We start from the raw sequence: 19,240 nt of genomic DNA, 5'->3' as shown, positions 1-19,240 counted from the left end.
GGGAGGTCTAGGTTGGATATTAGGAAATACTATTTCACTAGGAGGGTGGTGAAGTACTGGAATGGGTTACCTAGGGAGGTGGTGGAATCTCCATCCCTAGAGATTTTTAAGGCCCAGCTTGACAAAGCCCTGTCTGGGATGATTTAGTTGGTGTTGGTCCTGCTTTGAGCAGGCGGTTGGACTAGATGACTTCCTGAGGTCTCTTTGAACCCTAATCTTTTATGATTCTATGATTCTACCAACCACATTATACTATATATGTTACAGCAGTGTGTGTTTTACGTTTTACCCTCAGCCATGTGTTTGAAACGGTGCTATGGAAAGCAGGATAGCCAAGGATCATGTTCCTCTTTAGATACAGATGCATGTGAAACACCGTTCCTATTTTCACTATGCAGCACAGAATCTGGAACACCATAAGGATTATTATTGAGAATTGACAACTATGGAGCATTTCCCCAGGAATGTCATTTGGAAAGGATATTTCCAAGATCTTGCATGCACCCATATGAAAATATGATTATAAACTGAAAGCAAAAGTGAGTCAGACAGTTGAAACAAACATTTTATTATATGAATGTTAAATTACAATAAAATACTATACAGTAAAATATAGGCGTCAAAAGAACAAACTAACTTTTTTTCTTTGTTTGGAATCCCATGGCCTCTGTTACGTAGGAGATCAGACTACATGATCACTGTGATCTCTTCTGGTCACTAACTCTATGAAAAACAACTGTTCTTGAAAGGCCAGAATTTGGCATGATCAAATACATTGCTGTCTGGGCCCCCAGAATTGTATTTATGATGGGGGTATTTTGTACTCCGATGATACAGAGTTCCAGGGGACTCGTAGAATTAAAAAATGTAATGGTCAAATCTCAATGGCTCAGTTAGAATAAGCATTCAAAAGTTTAGACACTTATTCAAATCATTTTGGGCTGGAAGTGTCAGAAGATATAGCTCCCTTGTGAGATTTCCAGTACTTCTGGTTTAAGCTGAGTTTGGTATAATTCAAAACCAGCCTCTCTACTTTTGACGGTTACCAAAAAGGATGAGGGGACAAAAAAGGCTTGTGCCTTTTTTGCATCTTTATAACTGTGTATAAAAATGCCTGAAAATTTTGCTGGTTTTAAATGTTTATCCCACGCTTCCTTTCGCAATATCAGGAATACTTTTCTTCTGTGTTTTGCTTGAGGTCTATTTGGAGAATCAGAAAATTGGAATGGGAGGTTCCTAAATCACTAATTGAAGGAGGTTGGTATGTTGAATTTTTAACTAGGAGACCCTTTCTTCCACCAAAAATTCCTCAAAATTTTCAATCATGAGAACCTAAAGCTATTTTACTAAATCTATATTTAAGCACCCCATCACAAGTCTTATTTCTGAGGTTCTGAGCATCCATAGTTCCCATTAAATCAAACCTCAGAAAGTCAGAACCTCTGAATATCAGGCTACCTGTTAAGGAATTCATTTTAGTGTGAAATTTTTTGCGGAAGTTTTAGTAATCAGTTGTGTCAACCAACACACACCTGTTACCTAATTTGATACATATTAATGTAGATATGATAGTTACTGAAATATGAATAATATCCACTAAATATTAAAATATAAAGGTTTGGTTATGGGTTGCAGAGCTTTTCTCCTTTAGGAGAAAAGCTTGAATTAGACCCAGATCATTAGTGAATAAAAGCTTTCTAATGACATTTTAGTAGCCTAATATACATAAAATGAATTGGTGGTTTTACACCAGTTCCAAGTAACAAAAGCAACCAGTACAACTGACACATTTTTAAGCATCCTTAGCAGAGAGGTCTGGGATTAACTGGACATGGAAAATGAACTATATCTCTTCACCCTTAGGGACTTGATCTCGGTCAAGGTTCAATAAAACTGGTTGCACAATTTAGTGGAACCTTTCACTGCTCCTTCCCATGTTGTACCAGATCTGTTCAGTCTCTAGAGCAGTTATTTGGCATCACCAACATTATTTCACTGGCACTGTGGGAGCCTCTGGCACTGGTGGAACCTCGGTTCCTCATATTCTCTGCCTGGGGCACATAATAGTCTAGTCTCCTGTGGGATGTAATACTTTGGTCTAATTTTGTTGCTGGCTTTAGCATATGGGTGCTGGTGTACTATGAGTTTGACTTCTGTATTTGGGGGGCCAAGGGGTGGGAGGGGATCCAGATGCGGCGGGGGGGGGCATGTCTTAGCAGGGCAGTCCTCTGGATGCAGTGAGTGAGGCTTGGTGGGTTACGGATTCAGGTGTGGGGGGCTTAGTGGGGTTCAGTTGGAGGGTCTGGGTGTGTGGGGTCTCTGAATGCAGGGGGTGAGGCTCAGCAGGGGATTCAGGTGTGCGGCACTTGGGAGGGAGGTCTGAATACACTAGGGTTGGGCAGATGGGGGTGCAGCTACCCATACAGTGACCTCTCCCCCTCGCAACTGAGGAGTGATGGGGGCAGGAAGTGGAGAGGTGTGTGTGTGTAGCTTCCTGGAGCCAGGAAAGGTTCCTGGAGGTGGGTCTGACCCAACTCCAGTGGCTCCCTGGAGGGGAAGTCCGATAGTCCTTCCGCCCCACCCCCACAGCCAGGACTAGCAGCTGAGCACTCACCTGGGTTGGGAAGTGGCTCAGCCACCTTGTTTTTATTGAAAATGGCCCCAAACTGGAACTGTGCTGTAAAGGTCGCTGCTCTTCTGCCCTCTGTTACACAGTCCACGTGGGGAAACTGACCGGCAGGCATGGAGTGCCTTGCATCACCGCTTGCACCCCCACGCAACGTTCCTCTGTGCCCTCCAAGGGAACTGGGGGGGATGGTGAGCAGCAATGCCAGGCTCTGTCCTGCCAGTCAGTTTCTCCATATAGGCAGTGCGGTGAGTTATCAGGATCTACTTTCCTGCCCTACCCTTATGCAGACCACGTTGGGGGAACTGCCCAGCAGGCACAGAGCTTCTGCCATCACCCCGCCTCCAAGGGAAGAAAGCAGGACCAACTACCAGGGAGAAATCTGGGCACCTCCACCCCCCCCCCACACACACATACATTGCTTCTGAATCGTATCCAGTTTGGGGGGGCAATTCCCCTGAGGCCCCTCCCAATCTCTGCCCATGGGTGCTGGGTGGTTTTGGAGACCTGTGATATATAGGAGATCAGACTACATGACCTGCTGGTCCCTTCTGGCCTTAAACACTGTTACTCTATAAGAACTTACACTGCATATTAATAACAGTATAAATGATATAGTTATATTATACTGCAGATGCTCTTCCAAAAGTATCTGTTCAATCAATGAGTGTTTAGTTGTCTATATGATGACTCTAACAAAATTATTATAAGGATTTTATTTTCATACATTATTTTTCTTATTTTTATTCTTTTTAAAATATATTTTGGCATGCTGCATTATTTCTAGTACATATTAAATTTTAAAAAAAATATGTATTAATTCATGGGCTTTTCTGTGGCGCTCATCATTGTCTTTATTTCATACATCACACACGTACTAACACTGTTGACAACTCTATCAATATTATCAGGAGTCTCCTGATTTTAAGCAACTCATGATGCCAGGAGAAATCTAGGGCTCTCTGGTTACTAAAAATGGCTAATGTCAGCCATGGGTCTCAATGTAAATAAAGACACAAGTTGCCCTCAAAAAGGATGGCCAATTCCTAGTCACCATATGTGATCCAGCTAAGAAACAAAGTAACCTGGGGAGTGAATCAGTCAATAAGGCTGAGGGCAGAATGATGCCAGATGAGGCAACGAGTGACAAGCACTCTTGTTTCAGTAAATAGGTTTGAACATGACAGAACCTCTTGTAGAAGAATGCAATGGGTCACCAATAAACCCTGATGACTGCGTACTACAAAATGAGATATTCTGAAGCAAAAAAAGTTTGCTCTCTAATGGCAAAAACTATTGCTTTGGAGCTATATAAAGTACTTTCCTGGATAGGAGTTCTCTGGGGCACCTGGCATTGGTCACTGTCGGAAGACAAGATACCGAGCTAGATGAATCTTTGGTCTGACCCAGTATGGCTGTTCTTATGATATCTTGACAGACAGATGGACCAATTTTTCCTCAAAACTAATGACACTGCACAAGATATAGATTATCAGTGGCAGCTCTCTGAGATCTTATGGAAATTATAACATTCAATGACCCTAAAAAAGGAAGCACAAATCCATCATGGGAGAAACAGTTACCTATGTGATCTTGGGTTTACTCCATTTTTATACCATGCCATTGGAGCTTTCCTTATTTTGCAGAGCTTGAGAGAGGAATTCTTCATCTACATTGCCAATATATTGCAGCATATTTGAATCATTTCGACCCAGAGATTTAGGCAGATGCTTATGCCAGAATGGCAGAAGAAAAACTGTTTTAGTGGTGTCATAAAAAAAAGAAAGAGTAACAAGCTTCCTATATACAGTACTATAAAATCCCTCCTGGCCAGAGGCACAAAATCCTTTTACCTGTAAAGGGTTAAGAAGCTCAGGTAACCTGGCTGGCACCTGACCAAAAGAACCAATAAGGAGACAGATACTTTCAAATTGGGGGGGAGAAAGGGGAGGTTTTGGTCTCTCTGTTCTGTGTGCTTGCTGGACACAGATCAAGGAAGCAAGCAATCCAACTCCATTAGAATTAGTAAGTAGTAGTAAGGGAATGCGATAGCTTAATTTTTGTTTTGGCTTACGATTTTTTCGGTGCTGAGGGGAAGTTGTATTCCTGGTTTTCTTTTCCACCAAATGTTTTTTTTCCACCAAATGCATCCGATGAAGTGAGCTGTAGCTCACGAAAGCTTATGCTCTAATAAATTTGTTAGTCTCTAAGGTGCCACAAGTACTCCTTTTCTTTTTGGTTTTCTTTTGTAACTTTAAAGTTTGGCCTAGAGGGAAATCCTCTGTATTTTTGAATCTGATTGCCCTGTAAGATTATCTTCCATTCTAATTTCACACAGGTGCTTCTTTTACCTTTTTTCTTTATAATAAAGTTCTGTTTCTTTTAGAATCTGATTTTTTAAGTGTCCTAAACCCCCCCAAGGTTGGTCTGTACTGATCTTGTTAATTCTCAAGTCTCCCCAGCAAAGGGGGTGTAGAGACTTGGGGGAATATTATGCGGGAGTAGGAACTCCAAGTGGTCCTTTCCCTGAGTTTGTCTAAATCACTTAGTGGTGGCAGCGTTACCTAATCCAAGGTACAAGGGAGAATTTGTGCCTTGGGGAGTTTTTAACCTTAGCTGGTAGGAATAAGCTTGGGGGTCTTTTATGCGGGTCCCCACATCTGTATCCTAGAGTTCAGAGTGGGGTGATAACCCTAACAAGGGGAAGATGGAAGGGATGTCTTAGAGGAAAAATATTTGCAGGGCTGAGAAATTACAGCATTAGATTGTAAAGTGTCTGAGGCAGGTAACATCTTTTTGTTCTTTTGTACAGTGCCTAGTACAATGAGCTCTGGGTCCATGAGCAGGGCACCTCACTCCTACAGTGATATAAAACAAATAAATAAACAAATATTAATACAGCTAATGATGAGACAGTGAGCACCCCAAGGGAAAAGGTGGCTTCTTTCACAGACTGCTTGATCACCTGGTGAGTAGAAAAGATTCTCGATGTCTCCCTGAGGCAAGGAAAACCAAGGGGGAAAACTGCTTAAAAACTTTTTTATTGACTTTTGGGTCATGAGAGAGGAAAGGGAAGACCTAGTTGGCAAGCTTCTGGGATAGATCTGACTCAGAGCACTGATCCTTGATCAATGATATTTAACTTCAGAATCTAAATAAAGAAGTATTTCTTTTCCCCAATATCACCTGGAAGGAAGTCCATCCTTTAGGCTCTTGCTATGACCTTTTGGATCTCTAACAATGGGACACCCAGTCAGGTACTGTATGCATCATCTGAGGGCAGAATTTTGGGTTTTTTTCTACTACTTTATGGATACACAATCACATATACAGTACCAACCTGGAACCCTACTTGAATGAATGGAAGACTAATTAGGATTGTTTATCTTTGGAGCACCAACACTTCAAATAAGTAATTTCAAATACTTATTTAATCAGGAAAAAGTGTAATGATTCATGAATGGTCTATTATATTATACATATTTTTATATATAAGCATCAAACAGGGCTTGCAATGGCTATTTAGAAAGTGCTGTTTGCTGTGAAAGACTGATTACAGTAAACCTCTAATTATATGCTCTGGTGAGATCCTTGTGCGCTCTCTCTCTCTCTCTCTCTCTCACTCACACGCACACATACACATGATAATTTCTAGTGCTTAAACCAGAACTCTTACTTTAATTCAAAATCTCAGTGACTTTTTAGCCTTAAATGCCAGCTTACCCATGCATAACTGCTGATACAACCTGTTTTACAGTGCTGTACATCATTGAAGGCTGACAAGAATGATACATTCTCTATCTGATTTTAATGTGTAATGATGATTTAAAGGATGGCAGTTTGTTAGAAAAATGCTTGTGAGGTTTCCTTGAGTATGCCAAACAGCTTAACAAAATTTTAAACAATACTCAGGCCACACAAATCAGTTATTATCCTAGCTCTAATGTGTCACAAAAACCACTGTGGGCGCAGCTGTTTCATGGTATGTTCCTACTTCTTTTACTGCAAAGTTGGCAGTATTGTAACAGCTGAACAGCCAAACATTTCCCATAGGAATCTGTTAATGAGACTCTTCAATCATATTCATTATCTCAGCAATTTAGGTTTTCTAAGTCTGTTTACAAGAAACTAAGACATCCACACACAGACATATTTCTAAACCTTGTCTCATCAATTGTGATCAGTAAAATACTGAGATTGTAACTGCAGCTGGTGCAGCTAACTTGATCTCTATACTTACCTTACGTGGTCTATTAAATTACAATGTGAAACTCACATAGTTGTTTATTGGCAGATGGTGAAAATCTAAGAAAAGATTAGGCTTTTCTGGCTGTATCATATTGTCCTCTTAGTGTGCTAGAGTGAATATTATCTGGTAGTCTGGTAATAGCTGTGCCAAACAAGGCTAGCTAGATGACAGAAAGGGAATAGTTGTTGTTGCTGCAGCTTAGAGTGGCTGTTTCCTGTGGCTGAGAATCAGGAAGAGAGCAAAGACCAGAAAATAAATCAAAGCACTTGCTGATTCTGCTAATACTGAAGTCAAGGAAATTAGCCATGCTCTTTGAGAAGTGTCACACCTTTCTATTAGCAGTGGGCACCACTCTGCTTTGAATTTGAAAGCCAGAGAAATGTAGGAACAAAAGGTTGCAAAACATGAAACATTATTTAGCAGCAAATATGGTACTTGAGCTACTTATTCATGAAGATGGAGCACAAATTTAAAAGATGTTATGTTAGCAGTGATCGGCTCAGATAAGTAGCTAATAAGTTGGAGATCTCAAAAGATCATTCTCTCAGGAGATTTCCAGTATTCCTGGTTTGGGCTGTAATAGCATTATTGCAGAAGATTCTGCTATGCTTTCTCACACTGAGTGTTTAATAATGAGGAGTTGAGTAAGACAGCACCAAACACGAGTAGGAGTAGCAGAATCTAGCTCAGAATATTCATTTCCAGTCAGAAGAAAAAGAGGAACATGCAACTTATTTTTCATGTTAATCAAATGTTTTTTTTTCCCGATGCAAATTCTGTGGTCCTTATTCAGCCATTATTCAGGCAATACCCCCATTAGATTAGATGACAGCATTGCCTATGCAAAAATGGAGTAAGAATTTCAGTATTTTTCCCACTGTAAATATTAACCAAACTTATTCAAATCACAATAAACATTTGTGTTGGGTTCAGGTTTTAGATGAAAGTTCAGTATAGTATTAATTTTTAGGGTGGATAAAAATCAATGATTTTTTTAAAAAATTGGATTTTTTTTTATTTAAACTGGATTTTTTTGATAAAATGCTTTTTGAGGAAAAAACCTATCTAAAGATAATTTTAATTAAGATACATAATAGCTCAAAGATATCTCATCATGGAATAGGGATTATAAATTCTAATTCTATAGTATGAGACAATATATTCATGTAATGTTTAAGAAAAGTTTTGTAAATGAGTTCCAATACTTCACGGATTAGGGACCCAATCTTATGAGGTCCACGGGTTTCTGTACAGAATATTTAGGTTAATCTTTCTATCTACCCAATGTCACTCAGTGCTCAGTCTAAAACAGTGGTTCTCAAACTAGGACTGCCGCTTGTTCAGGGAAAGCCCCTGGCAGGCTGGGCTGGTTTGTTTACCTGTCACGTCCACAGGTTCGGCTGATCGCGGCTTCCACTGGCCGCGGTTTCCCGCACCAGGCCAATGGGAGCTTCAGGAAGGGAAGTCAACACATCCCTCAGCCTGCACCGTTTCCCGCAGCCCCCATTGGTCTGGAGCAGTGAACCACAGCCAGTAGAAGCCGCAATCGGCCGAACCTGTGGATGCGGCAGATAAACAAACGGGCCCAGACCGCCAGGGGCTTTCCCTGAACAAGCAGCGGCCCTAGTTTGAGAACCACTGGTCTAAAAGATACCATCAGATATGCTTAGTTTTGAAGTTCTCAAACTGTGGATTTGTGTCTCCACAGATAACATGCTTGTTAACAGCAAAAATGTTTTTAAATAAATAAATAATATAGAGAGGTGAGAAATAACAGACCTCAACCCTATTGTCCCTCTTCAAATTTGTGTACACAGAGTCAATCCCTTATCTCTCTCTAAAAGTGAAAAGTTTCAAAAAGTTCAATGAATAGAAGATTGTTGGGAGTGAAATAGATCTGGACAAGGAGAAGAAGCCTGGAGATAAATGTGAGAAGGGAGGGACAGGCAGTAGAAACAAATGTGAAACTATTTGAGCAGCATATTCCAGAAGTCTTGAGGTCTTTCTGAGTGTCACCTTCATGGATTTGAGATCTACCATACCATTCTCTCACTAGAAAGGAAAACCTATAATGGCAGCAGGTCATAAAAGAGACCCAGTTTGCAAATATTTTAATTAAGTTCCTCTACCTTTGGGTAAGACAGGCATGCATGCAAAATGCACCAGTGCAACGAAGAAATGCAATGCCTGGTTGCCTGAACGAAACAACATCATGAGAAGTGTTCCTTCCTAGGAGGAAGCTGCGTTGAAGAAGATGAAAGGAAGATGTCTGAACATGCAGGATCATCAGGTTGGTAAACTTTTTTATTTCATACTTCTTTCTTAAAGACTACTTGTCTTCCTTCTGGATTATTCTTGAATTCTCATGTTTGAGCAAAAAATATAGTTGTTACTCTATGGTACTATCATTTTAGATGCAGTTGTGATAAAAAATAAATAGCTGAAATAGGCAGATCTTCTTTTTACAATTTCACTTTTAAAGTAGTACTGAGTGTCAGTGAATGCAATGAGTAATACTAAATGAGCAGTATGATAATAATAATTAAATAACTGCATTGACTTATTTTGTTTAGGAGACTCCATCCTCAACATACAAGATTCTGAAGACTATCCACCTTCAAGATCTCCATCATTTTCTATAGTTTCAGAGTTAACTGCCAATGATAGTGTTTCAGTCACATCATGTATGTTACATAGCCACAGTATATCACCTGTAGCAAAAAGAAAAAAATCTCCATCATCCAAAAACAAACACAGATAAGTTTGTAATAAGAACCAGCAGATTACAAAAAGAGGTAAATGACGAGAAAATTCCCAGTTTGTTTAGGCAACAATCGCTTCTTTCCATATGATTGAGAACCCACACTTCATTAACATGGTTCAGTCATTAAGACCAGGATACAGTCCACCCAGCCGAGCAGATGTTGCAGGTAAATTGCTGGATAAAGTGTATGAAAGAGAAATAGAGTAGTGTGCAAAAGGTTTAGGGGGTAAAATTGTTAACCTGAGTCTTGATGGGTGGAGCAATGTCCACAATGATCCTCTTGTATATGATTTTGTGACAACAGAAGAAGGGAATGTCTTCCTTACAGAAACAATTGATACATCAGGAAATGCACACACAGCAGAATAATTACAAGAAGTAGTAGTAAAAGCTATAACAAACTGTGGAAAAAAATCAAATGTCTAATACGCAGCTTGTTCACAGACAATGCTGCAAATGTATCCAAGATGAGAAGAAATTATTTAGAAGAGAGTCCCAAGCTAATAACATGATTGCAGTGCTCATTTGATGCACCTCCTAGCCAAAGACTTCAGTGTTCCAGAAATAAAGGCTAATGTTGTTGAAATTACAAAATGCTTCTGTAAAGCACTTTGCAGCAGCAGCTCTGAAAAAAATGGGAGGAACCAAGCTAACTCTCCCCCAAGATGTGCGATGGAACTCAGTAGTGGACTGTTTTGAGCACTATATCAAGAACTGGCCTAATCATCATGAGAGTTTGTGAACAAAATCATGAAAAATGGATGGCACTATCACAGCCAAAGTTCTCAACATTGGGCTTAAGACAAATGTTGAACACATGCCGAGTACCCTGAAGCCTATTTCTGTAGCCTTGAACAAAATGCAGGGAAATAGCTATTTTATTACTGACGCTGTTGAAATTTGGAAGGAACCGAGAGAGATCTTAAAAAGAGAACTATGCATTGACAGAGTTAAATTACAAGCATTAAAAAAAAACAAATAGGACAAGTACTATCTCCAGCTCATTTTCTTGGAAATATTCTCAATACTCGGTACCAGGGTCAAACCTTAACTGCTGAAGAAGAGGAGTTGGCTCTGACATGGACATCCAGCAATCACCCTCCATAATGCCAACCATAATAAAGTTCAGAGCTAAGGGTGAACCATTCAAGAAATATGTGTTTGCTGATGATGTTTTAAAGAAAGTCACACCAGTGAATTGGTGGAAGTCACTTAAGCACTTGGATTCAGAGATTTTTGAAGTGATAATCTCACTTTTAACAGCATTAGCTTCTTCTGCAGGTGTAGGAAGAATATTTTCTTTCTTTGGACTAATTCATTCCAAACTGAGAAATCAATTGGGACCTGAAAAAGCAGGAAAGCTTGTTTTTCTTTGCCAGATTATGAACAAACAGGAACATGAAGGTGAAGACAACTGAGTTAGCTGCAGAAGCCAATATTTTAAGTTTCTCATGTTGACCTGGCTGACATAGTCGATTTAATTTTTTTTTAAATATATCATTTAACCATTTTAGTTAAAAACAATTTTAACAAAAACAAACCTGATTTAAAAAACGTGAATATTTAACTAAATTTAAAAATTCATATGCTTGTTTTGTTAAAATATTATATGTTTGCTGTTGAAGAAAAAAAATCCAGAATACATAACGTTGTTGTTTTAGTTAAATAAAACAATTTAAATGTCTGTCTGGTGATGTTCTCCTCCTAATACAGCATGGCAAGAAAATCCTCCAAATATTAATGATTAACCTGTTGAATTGGAGATAGTTCACCTCCCAATGACTTCATAAACATCTGCTTTAATTATCTTTGGTAAATGAAATAACCAAACAATCATTCATTTTCTGATATAGCTGTAAAACTAATCTGATTTTTTTTCAAAATAAATCACTTTAAAAATGTATAGTGTGTACCTTCTAAAAATGAAACACATCTATCTCTGAGTTGTGAATAATATGTACTAAGGTTATAACAATCAACAAGAATGCACTTTTATGTAGAAATCCATGATTAAATCGAGTCTTCCGGATTTGATAAATCAAATCCATCCTGCTAATTTTACCCATTTTTGTTTATCCATCCCTATCTATGAGTGCCTAGGGCAAATCAGTGTTATTCTTCAAAGACAAAAACAAACCTATAACAGACATTTAAAGTACTCATGCCTCCATCTAAATTAACTTTAGAAGTTTGGCTTAAAAGTAGTACATAATATTCAACTGCTAAGAATAAATATTACACTACAATTATTCATGGCTAAATCTTTGCAAATAAATGGTGGTATACACATTGGTCTTCAAACTCTTTAGTATATATCGTCCCTGAAATTAACCTAGATACTTAAAACTCACCAACATTTTCCAGAGATTTACCTGGAGTTTAGCCTCACAATACCTTAACAACAATTGTGGGCCAAAGTCTCGTACAATTATGAAAATTTAGGAGCATATCTTCAAATGTAACCAACTACACTGCATTCATTTTCTGAATAGAACTGACTCTGATTGTAGCAATAACCTCCACTTCTCATAATTGTCCCAGGGATAGATTGTATATAGGTCAATCACTAAAACAGTATTTAAGAAGAGAAGACACACAATGAAGATCACAATGTAAATAATATTATTACCACTGAATATTCAATCATAGTTTAGGTTTTTGGGCAGATTTGTTACCTCATGACAAGTAAATAGCTAAGTGACATGAGACAGCCAGAAAATCAACTTTCTATAGTTCATGTTGCAACCCACTAGAACTCAGTAACCATATAGTTATTTTTCATAATTATACCTGGAAACCCAGGGTAGGTTAAGTTAAATTAAATTTTGGGTCCTGTCTTTTTCTGGGCTTCCCTTTTCACACCTGCAATTATGTGGGTCCAGTTTAGATCACTGGACTATCTAATATCTGATTTGCAGGTGTAATTAGTTTTTCAGCCATCAAGTAAACTGTATCGGAAAATTAGGAACATTAAAGGCAGGCCTTGTTTGGAAAATCTGGCCCTAAAGTATATCATTACTTTTTCAGCAGAGGCCTCATCATATACACTGTTAAGAGTCTCCTGCAAGGTGCTAAGTGTCTTAATTATGACTGAATTTGGGAGCTGTCAGTACATCTCAAAGACCAGCCAAAGTATAGTTTCATAACAAGCAAATTAATAATCTATTCTAAAATCATGTAGCTTTTGGAACATACAGCAAATAATAACACAAGATATGGAGAAGGAAGAAAGATAAACTAGAAACCTGGAAGTTGAAAAACAAAGGAACCCAAGATACAGAGGGAAAAATAGAGGAGGCATACAGTAGGTTTTCAGCGATGAAGATTAAATAATACACTTTTGAAGTGTACATAAATTAACGATGTAGTGTCATCTAGCTGTTTTAGTTATGCAGATAAACCACAGATCATTTAAGAATGCTCTTGTGGAATACATCACAAGAATGCCCTGACTGAATGAATTACAGCCTTATTATTTACTGCTGTGATATACGTTATTTCTTAGGAATTTTTTTTAAACCTTGTAGATTCTATTTTATTCTTAGCAGACTCTTGGCATGAATCTTTATATCAGAGTTAGAAGAGGAACCATAAAAGACCTTAAACAGTCCTCTGAATAATAACTATTGTTTACTTCCTGAAGTCAACTTGTATTAAACCAACTGCAACTGGAATGTAAGAAAGGTTTTACTAACTAACACACTAAGGAATGGATGTGTCTACACTGCAGTTAAACATCCGTTGCTGGTCTGTATCAGTTGATTTGGGTGGGGTCTCAGAGCCTGGATGTCTACACAGCAGTTTTATAGTTTTGAAGTCCAGCCCGAGTCAGCTGACATGGGCCAGCCACAAGTGTTAGCTGCAATGTAGACATACCCTGTGTGACTTAACATTTTACTGCAGAGTTAGCGGCAGCTGATGCTTTTATTACTCACGTTGATTTCAATGGCCACTAGTCAAATGTTTCCACTTTTGCTAGTATACAATTAGAACTGGGTGGAATATTTTCAGCAAATTGTAAGTTTGCTGAAAAATGCATTTTTCAGAACAACAAATCTATTCATGAATTCAGGTTGCATTTGGTGAATAGTTTCAGCTGAAAAAGTACTGAAAATTCCAATATTTCAGAAATGTTGCAATGGTTTGTTTAGAAAATGTCAAAACAGTTTCAAATTCACAGTCAAATATTTTGTTTGACCTAAACAATTTTTTTTCTGGTTTTTCATTTCTGAAAGAAAAAACTAAAAAATTCAGTTTAACTTCAAAACAAAGCAATTTTCTTTTCAGATTTTTCCGTTCAGCTACCAAACAGAAAACAAATCAATTATTTTCTTAGCTCCACATATAATACCATGTTTTGATCATGATTCATTAACATGCATACTAATTATGCAGAGGTTCACTAACTTCATTGGAAGGGTTGGGTTGTTTCTATGGGCACAGTATTCACTTTTACCATGCAGGAGATTACTTACAATTTGCTAGTGTGTTGTGATTTTTGTTGCTGTTGGTTTTTTTAAACTTGCAATTTGCCACTTCAGCTCCTTCTACAAATATGATGATGTAATTGATTACCAGGAGTACAGGGTGCTCTGTTTGGTGGTCTATTTTTGTTGTTTTTACTGTTTTTGCAAGTACATGATACATTAACTTTCAAGATTTAATACCTGATTTTACTCAGTAAATGTTCACAAAACATACTGTTCTCTGGAAATCTTTTGAGTTTTAATAGCTGATGATGTGTAACTTCAACAGTAAAAAAACACCATATAATTACAACTCTCAAATTTTCCTGATGTTTTTAAACAGAAAAAAGAAAAGAAAAGAAAAGAAAAGAAAAAGCTATTTTAAGAAATTTACCTGACCGTCCATCCCGCTGAAAGTCCACATGGTACCACTCTCCATCATTCACCTTCTTTTGCAAGGCTTTTATTTTAATAGTACCTGATCCCATGTCTAACAGCAGGTAAAGGTAACCATCAAGCATCTCAATGGCAAAAAAGTCAACCTTTACCATTTGTGGGTGTTTGGCATCTTTCTGATGCCTTGGTTTTCCATGACTGAAAAGAATCAGCCCATTTGGCTCAGTTGTGCGAAAGTCAAATGATATTGACCCTGTTTTCTTGGCATTCCACTTTGGCAAAGAGATGAAAGACTCTGGTGTTTCAAATGTGATTGGATCCAAGGTTGCAACATTCTCACATTTAAATGCTACAACTCCATGAATCTTCATTTTAGGGTCTCCTTGCTTGGCAAGTCGAGATAACTCCAGTCTGACATCGTTATTTTTATATACAACCTGAAAACAAAGCACAGTGGTTACAATGGTAGAATTAACTGTATTAACCAAACAAACATAACCCTCAATAGGTTCAAGTATCTCAGTCACTAATAATGGATGCCATTTAATATATGAGAATGTACAAATATATACATCGTAGAAATGTAGGGCTGGAAGAGACCTTGAGAAGTCATCTAGTCCAACCATTGCACTGAGGGAGGACCAAGTATACCAAGACCATCCCTAACACGTGTATGGCTAACCTGTTCTTAAATACCTCCAATGATGGGGAAACCACCCTTGGAAGCCAATTCAGTGTTTAGCTATCCTTATTGTTAGAAAGTTTTCCCTAATACCTAACCTGTATCTTCCTTGCTGCAAATTAAATAGATTACCTCTTGTCCCACCTGCATTGGACATGGAGAATAACTGATCATAGTCCTCTTTGGAACAGCCATTGACATATCTGAAGACTAATCAGGTTTCCCCTGTCTTTTCTCAGGACTAAATATGCCTAGTTTTGTTTTTTTAATTTCCTCATTGGTCAGGTTTTTGAAACCTTTTATCATTTTAGTTGCTCTCCACTGGACTCTCTGCAGTTCTTTCTTACAATGTGGTACACAAAACTGGGACACAGTACTCCAGCTGAGGCCTCAACAGTGCTGATAGAGCTGGACAATTACCTTCCGCATCTTACATATGTCAACTCCTGTTAACACACCCCAGAGAGATATCAGCCTTTTTCACAACTGCATCACATTGTTGGCTTATATTCAATATGATTCACTATAATCCCAGATACTTTTCAGCAGTATTACTGCTTAGCCAATTATTCCCCGTTTTGTATCTGTGCATTTGATTTTACCTTCCTAAGTGTAGTTCTTTACACTTGCCTAATGAATTACATATTGTTGATATAAGACCAATTCTCAGATTTGTAAAGGTTGTTTTGAATTCCAATCCTCTTCTCCAAAGTGTTAGTACCCTCCCAGGTTGGCATCATCTGCAAATTTTATAAGCATACTCTCCACTCCACTATCCAAATTAAAAAAGCACTACACCCAGGAAAGACCCCTGTGGGATCCACTAGATGCATCCTCCCAGTTTGACAGTTAGCCATTCATAACTACTCTTCGAGTACAACCTTTTAAAAAAATGCACCCACCTTATAGTCATTTCAGACCACATTTCCGTATGTTGCTTGGGAGAATGTCATGTGGGACTGTCTGAAAAGCCTTATTTAAAATCAAGATATATCACATCACAACCTAGACAGCAGTGACCATGAGATGGTGCAGTTCAGGATCCTGACAAAAGGAAGAAAGGAGAGTAGCAAAATACGGACCCTGGATTTCAGAAAAGCAGACTTAGACTCCCTTGGGGAACTGATGGGCAGAATCCCCTCGGAGGCTAATATGAGGAAGCCAGAAGAGATGGCCGTATTTTAAAGAAGTCTTATTGAGAGTGCAGAAACAAACCATCCCGAAGTGCAGAAAGAATAGCAAATATGGCAGGCGACCAGCTTGGCTTAAAAGTGAAATCTTTGGTGAACTTAAACTCAAAAAGGAAGCTTACAAGAAGTGGAAATTTGGACAGATGACTAGGGAAGAGTATAAACATATTGCTAGAGCATGCAGGGGTGTAATCAGGAAGGCCAAGGCACAACTGGAGTTGCACCTAGCAAGGGATGTGAAGGGTAACAAGAAGGGTTTCTACATGTATGTTAGAAACAAGAAGTTCAGGGAAAGTGTGGGAACCTTATTGAATGGGGGAGGCAATATAGTGACAGATGATGTGGAAAAAGCTGAAGTACTCAATGCTTTTTTTGCCTCGGTCTTCACAGACAAGGTCAGCTCCCAGACTGCTGCATTGGGCAACACAGCATGGGGAGTAGGTGAGTAGCCCTCAGTGGTGAAAGAACAGGTTAAGGACTATTTAGAAAAGCTGGACATGCACAAGTCCATGGGTCCAGATCTAATGCATCCAAGCGTGCTGAGGGAGTTGGCTGATGTGATTGCAGAGCCATTGGCCATTATGTTTGAAAATTCGTGGCAATCGGGGGAGGTCCCGGACGATTGGAAAAAGGCACATATAGTGCCCATATATAAAAAAGGGAAGAAAGAGAACACGGGGAACTACAGACCAGTCAGTCTCGCTTCAGTCCCCGGCAAAATCATGGAGCAGGTCCTCAAATAATCTATTTTGAAGCACTTGGAGGAGAGGAAAGTGATCAGGAACAGTCAACATGGATTCACCAAGGGCAAGTCACGCCTGACCAACCTGACTGCCATCTATGATGAGATAACTGGCTCTGTGGATATGGGGAAAGTGGTGGATGTGATATATCTTGACTTTAGAAAAGCTTTTGATACTGTCTCCCACAGTATTCTTGCCAGCAAGTTAAAAAAGTATGGATTGGATGAATGGACTATAAGGTGGATAGAAAGCTGACTAGATTGTAGGCCTCAACTGGTAGTGATCAATGGCTCGATGTCTAGTTGGCAGCCGGTATCAAGCGGAGTACCCCAGGGGTCGGTCCTGGGGCCGATTTTGTTCAACATCTTCATTAATGATCTGGATAATGGAATAGATTGCACCCTCAGCAAGTTTGCTGATGACACTAAGCTGGGGGAGAGGTAGATACACTGGAGGGTAGGGATAGGGTCCAGAGTGACCTAGATAATTTGGAGGATGGGGCCAAAAGATATCTGATGAGGTTCAACAAGGACAAGTGAAGAGTTCTGCACTTAGGAAGGAAGAACCCCATGCAACACTACAGGCTGGGACCGACTGGCTAAGCACCAGTTCTGCAGAAAAGGACCTGGGGATTATAGCGGATGAGAAGCTGGATATGAGTCAGCAGTGTGCCCTTGTTGCCAAGAAGGCCAATGGCATATTGGGCTGTATTAGTAGGAGCACTGCCAGCAGATCAAGGAAAGTGATTATTCCCCTCTATTCAGCCCTGGTGAGGCCACACCTGGAGTACTGCGTCCAGTTTTGGTCCCTCCACTACAGAAGAGATGTGGACAAATTGGACAGAGTCCAGCAGAGGGCAACAAAAATGATTAGGGGGCTGGGGCACATGACTTATGAGAAGGAGGCTGAGGGAACTGGCGGTTATTTAGTCTGCAGAAGAGAAGAGTGAAGGGGGGATTTGATAGCAGCCTTCAATTACCTGAAGGGAAGTTCTAAAGAGGATGGAGCTAGGCTGTTCTTAATGATGGCAGATGACAGAACAAAAAGCAATGGTCTCAAGTTTCAGTGGGAGAGGTCTAGGTTGGATATTAGGAAACACTGTTTCACTAGAAGGGTGTTGAAGCACTGGAATGGGTTACCTAGAGAGGTAATGGGATCTCCATCCTTAGAAGTTTTTAAGGCCTGGCTTGACAAAGCCTTGGCTGGGATGGTTTAGTTGCTTTTGGTATTACTTTTAGCAGGGGATTGGACTAGATGACCTCCTGAGGTCTCTTCCAACACTAATATTCTATGATTCTATGATAAAGCTTCCCCCTTATTCACTAGGCCAGTAACCATGTCAAATAATAAAATTAGGTTGTTTTGGCATTATTTGTTTTTGACAAATTCATTCATTACTTGTAACCTTATTTATATATATCTATATCTATATAGTATATGAAGTAGCTCTTTTCATTGACTAACACTAACAATAGCTTGGATTAAATCAAACAGCATCGCTCTAAAATATTCTTACAGTTAATTCAAATAATCAGAAAGAATCTCCATAGAATTTGTGCTATCTGTGGCAAATTAGCTTGTGTGTACTTGATTGTTGAATAGCCTTTTGTGTGCAGCCATTTACCAATGTTAGTTAAGTATTAGATTTCTTGCTACCCTAAGCTCTTTATTACTTCCTTAAGTTTTATACTCCTGTATACAAAGTCTTTCAAGGTCAGATATCATCTTGTAACATTTTTTTCCATAAGTTAACACATTTTTGCCTTCTCCTAGGAATTGGGGATAATAGCATCTGTGTTGATCATGAAGCAATACATTTGGGAATTCAATATCAGAGATAAGACCAAAGCCAGGACAATCACAGACAGTATTACTGGATGTCATGCTGCTGAATTTCCCCACCATCAAAGTCTGGCTGAAGGTTATTGGATAAAACTAAAAGACAGTATTTGTATTTAATTTAATCAACCTGCATTTCAAGTGCTTCTGTTCCATATCACACATTTGTTTTACTCCACCTCCCCAGAAAAGCTCTCCACACAAGTCATTTTCTAAGCAATAAAACCACTGCTATCATACAGTTTATCAACATATTCAGTTAGTGGTGTTGTTTCTGTGTTGTGA

The 19,240-nt window shown here is 39.0% G+C and overlaps 1 protein-coding gene across 41 annotated transcripts in view; it reads right to left on the bottom strand.

Annotated features, from left to right (window-relative positions):
* Positions 1 to 19,240, bottom strand: part of NRXN1 (neurexin 1) — a 1,286,326-nt gene that overhangs the window by 699,432 nt on the left and 567,654 nt on the right. For all 41 annotated transcript variants that reach the window (XM_038395424.2, XM_043511917.1, XM_043511928.1 and 38 more), the window contains one exon: positions 14,500 to 14,938. In XM_038395424.2, coding sequence (XP_038251352.1) covers positions 14,500 to 14,938 — 439 coding nt within the window. The remainder of the gene's footprint in view (positions 1 to 14,499; positions 14,939 to 19,240) is intronic.

Source organism: Dermochelys coriacea, chromosome 3 (assembly GCF_009764565.3).
Source record: "Dermochelys coriacea isolate rDerCor1 chromosome 3, rDerCor1.pri.v4, whole genome shotgun sequence".
NCBI classification, from domain to species: domain Eukaryota; kingdom Metazoa; phylum Chordata; order Testudines; family Dermochelyidae; genus Dermochelys; species Dermochelys coriacea.
Note: the sequence above shows the minus strand (reverse complement) of the source record. Positions and strands in the feature narration are given on the sequence as shown.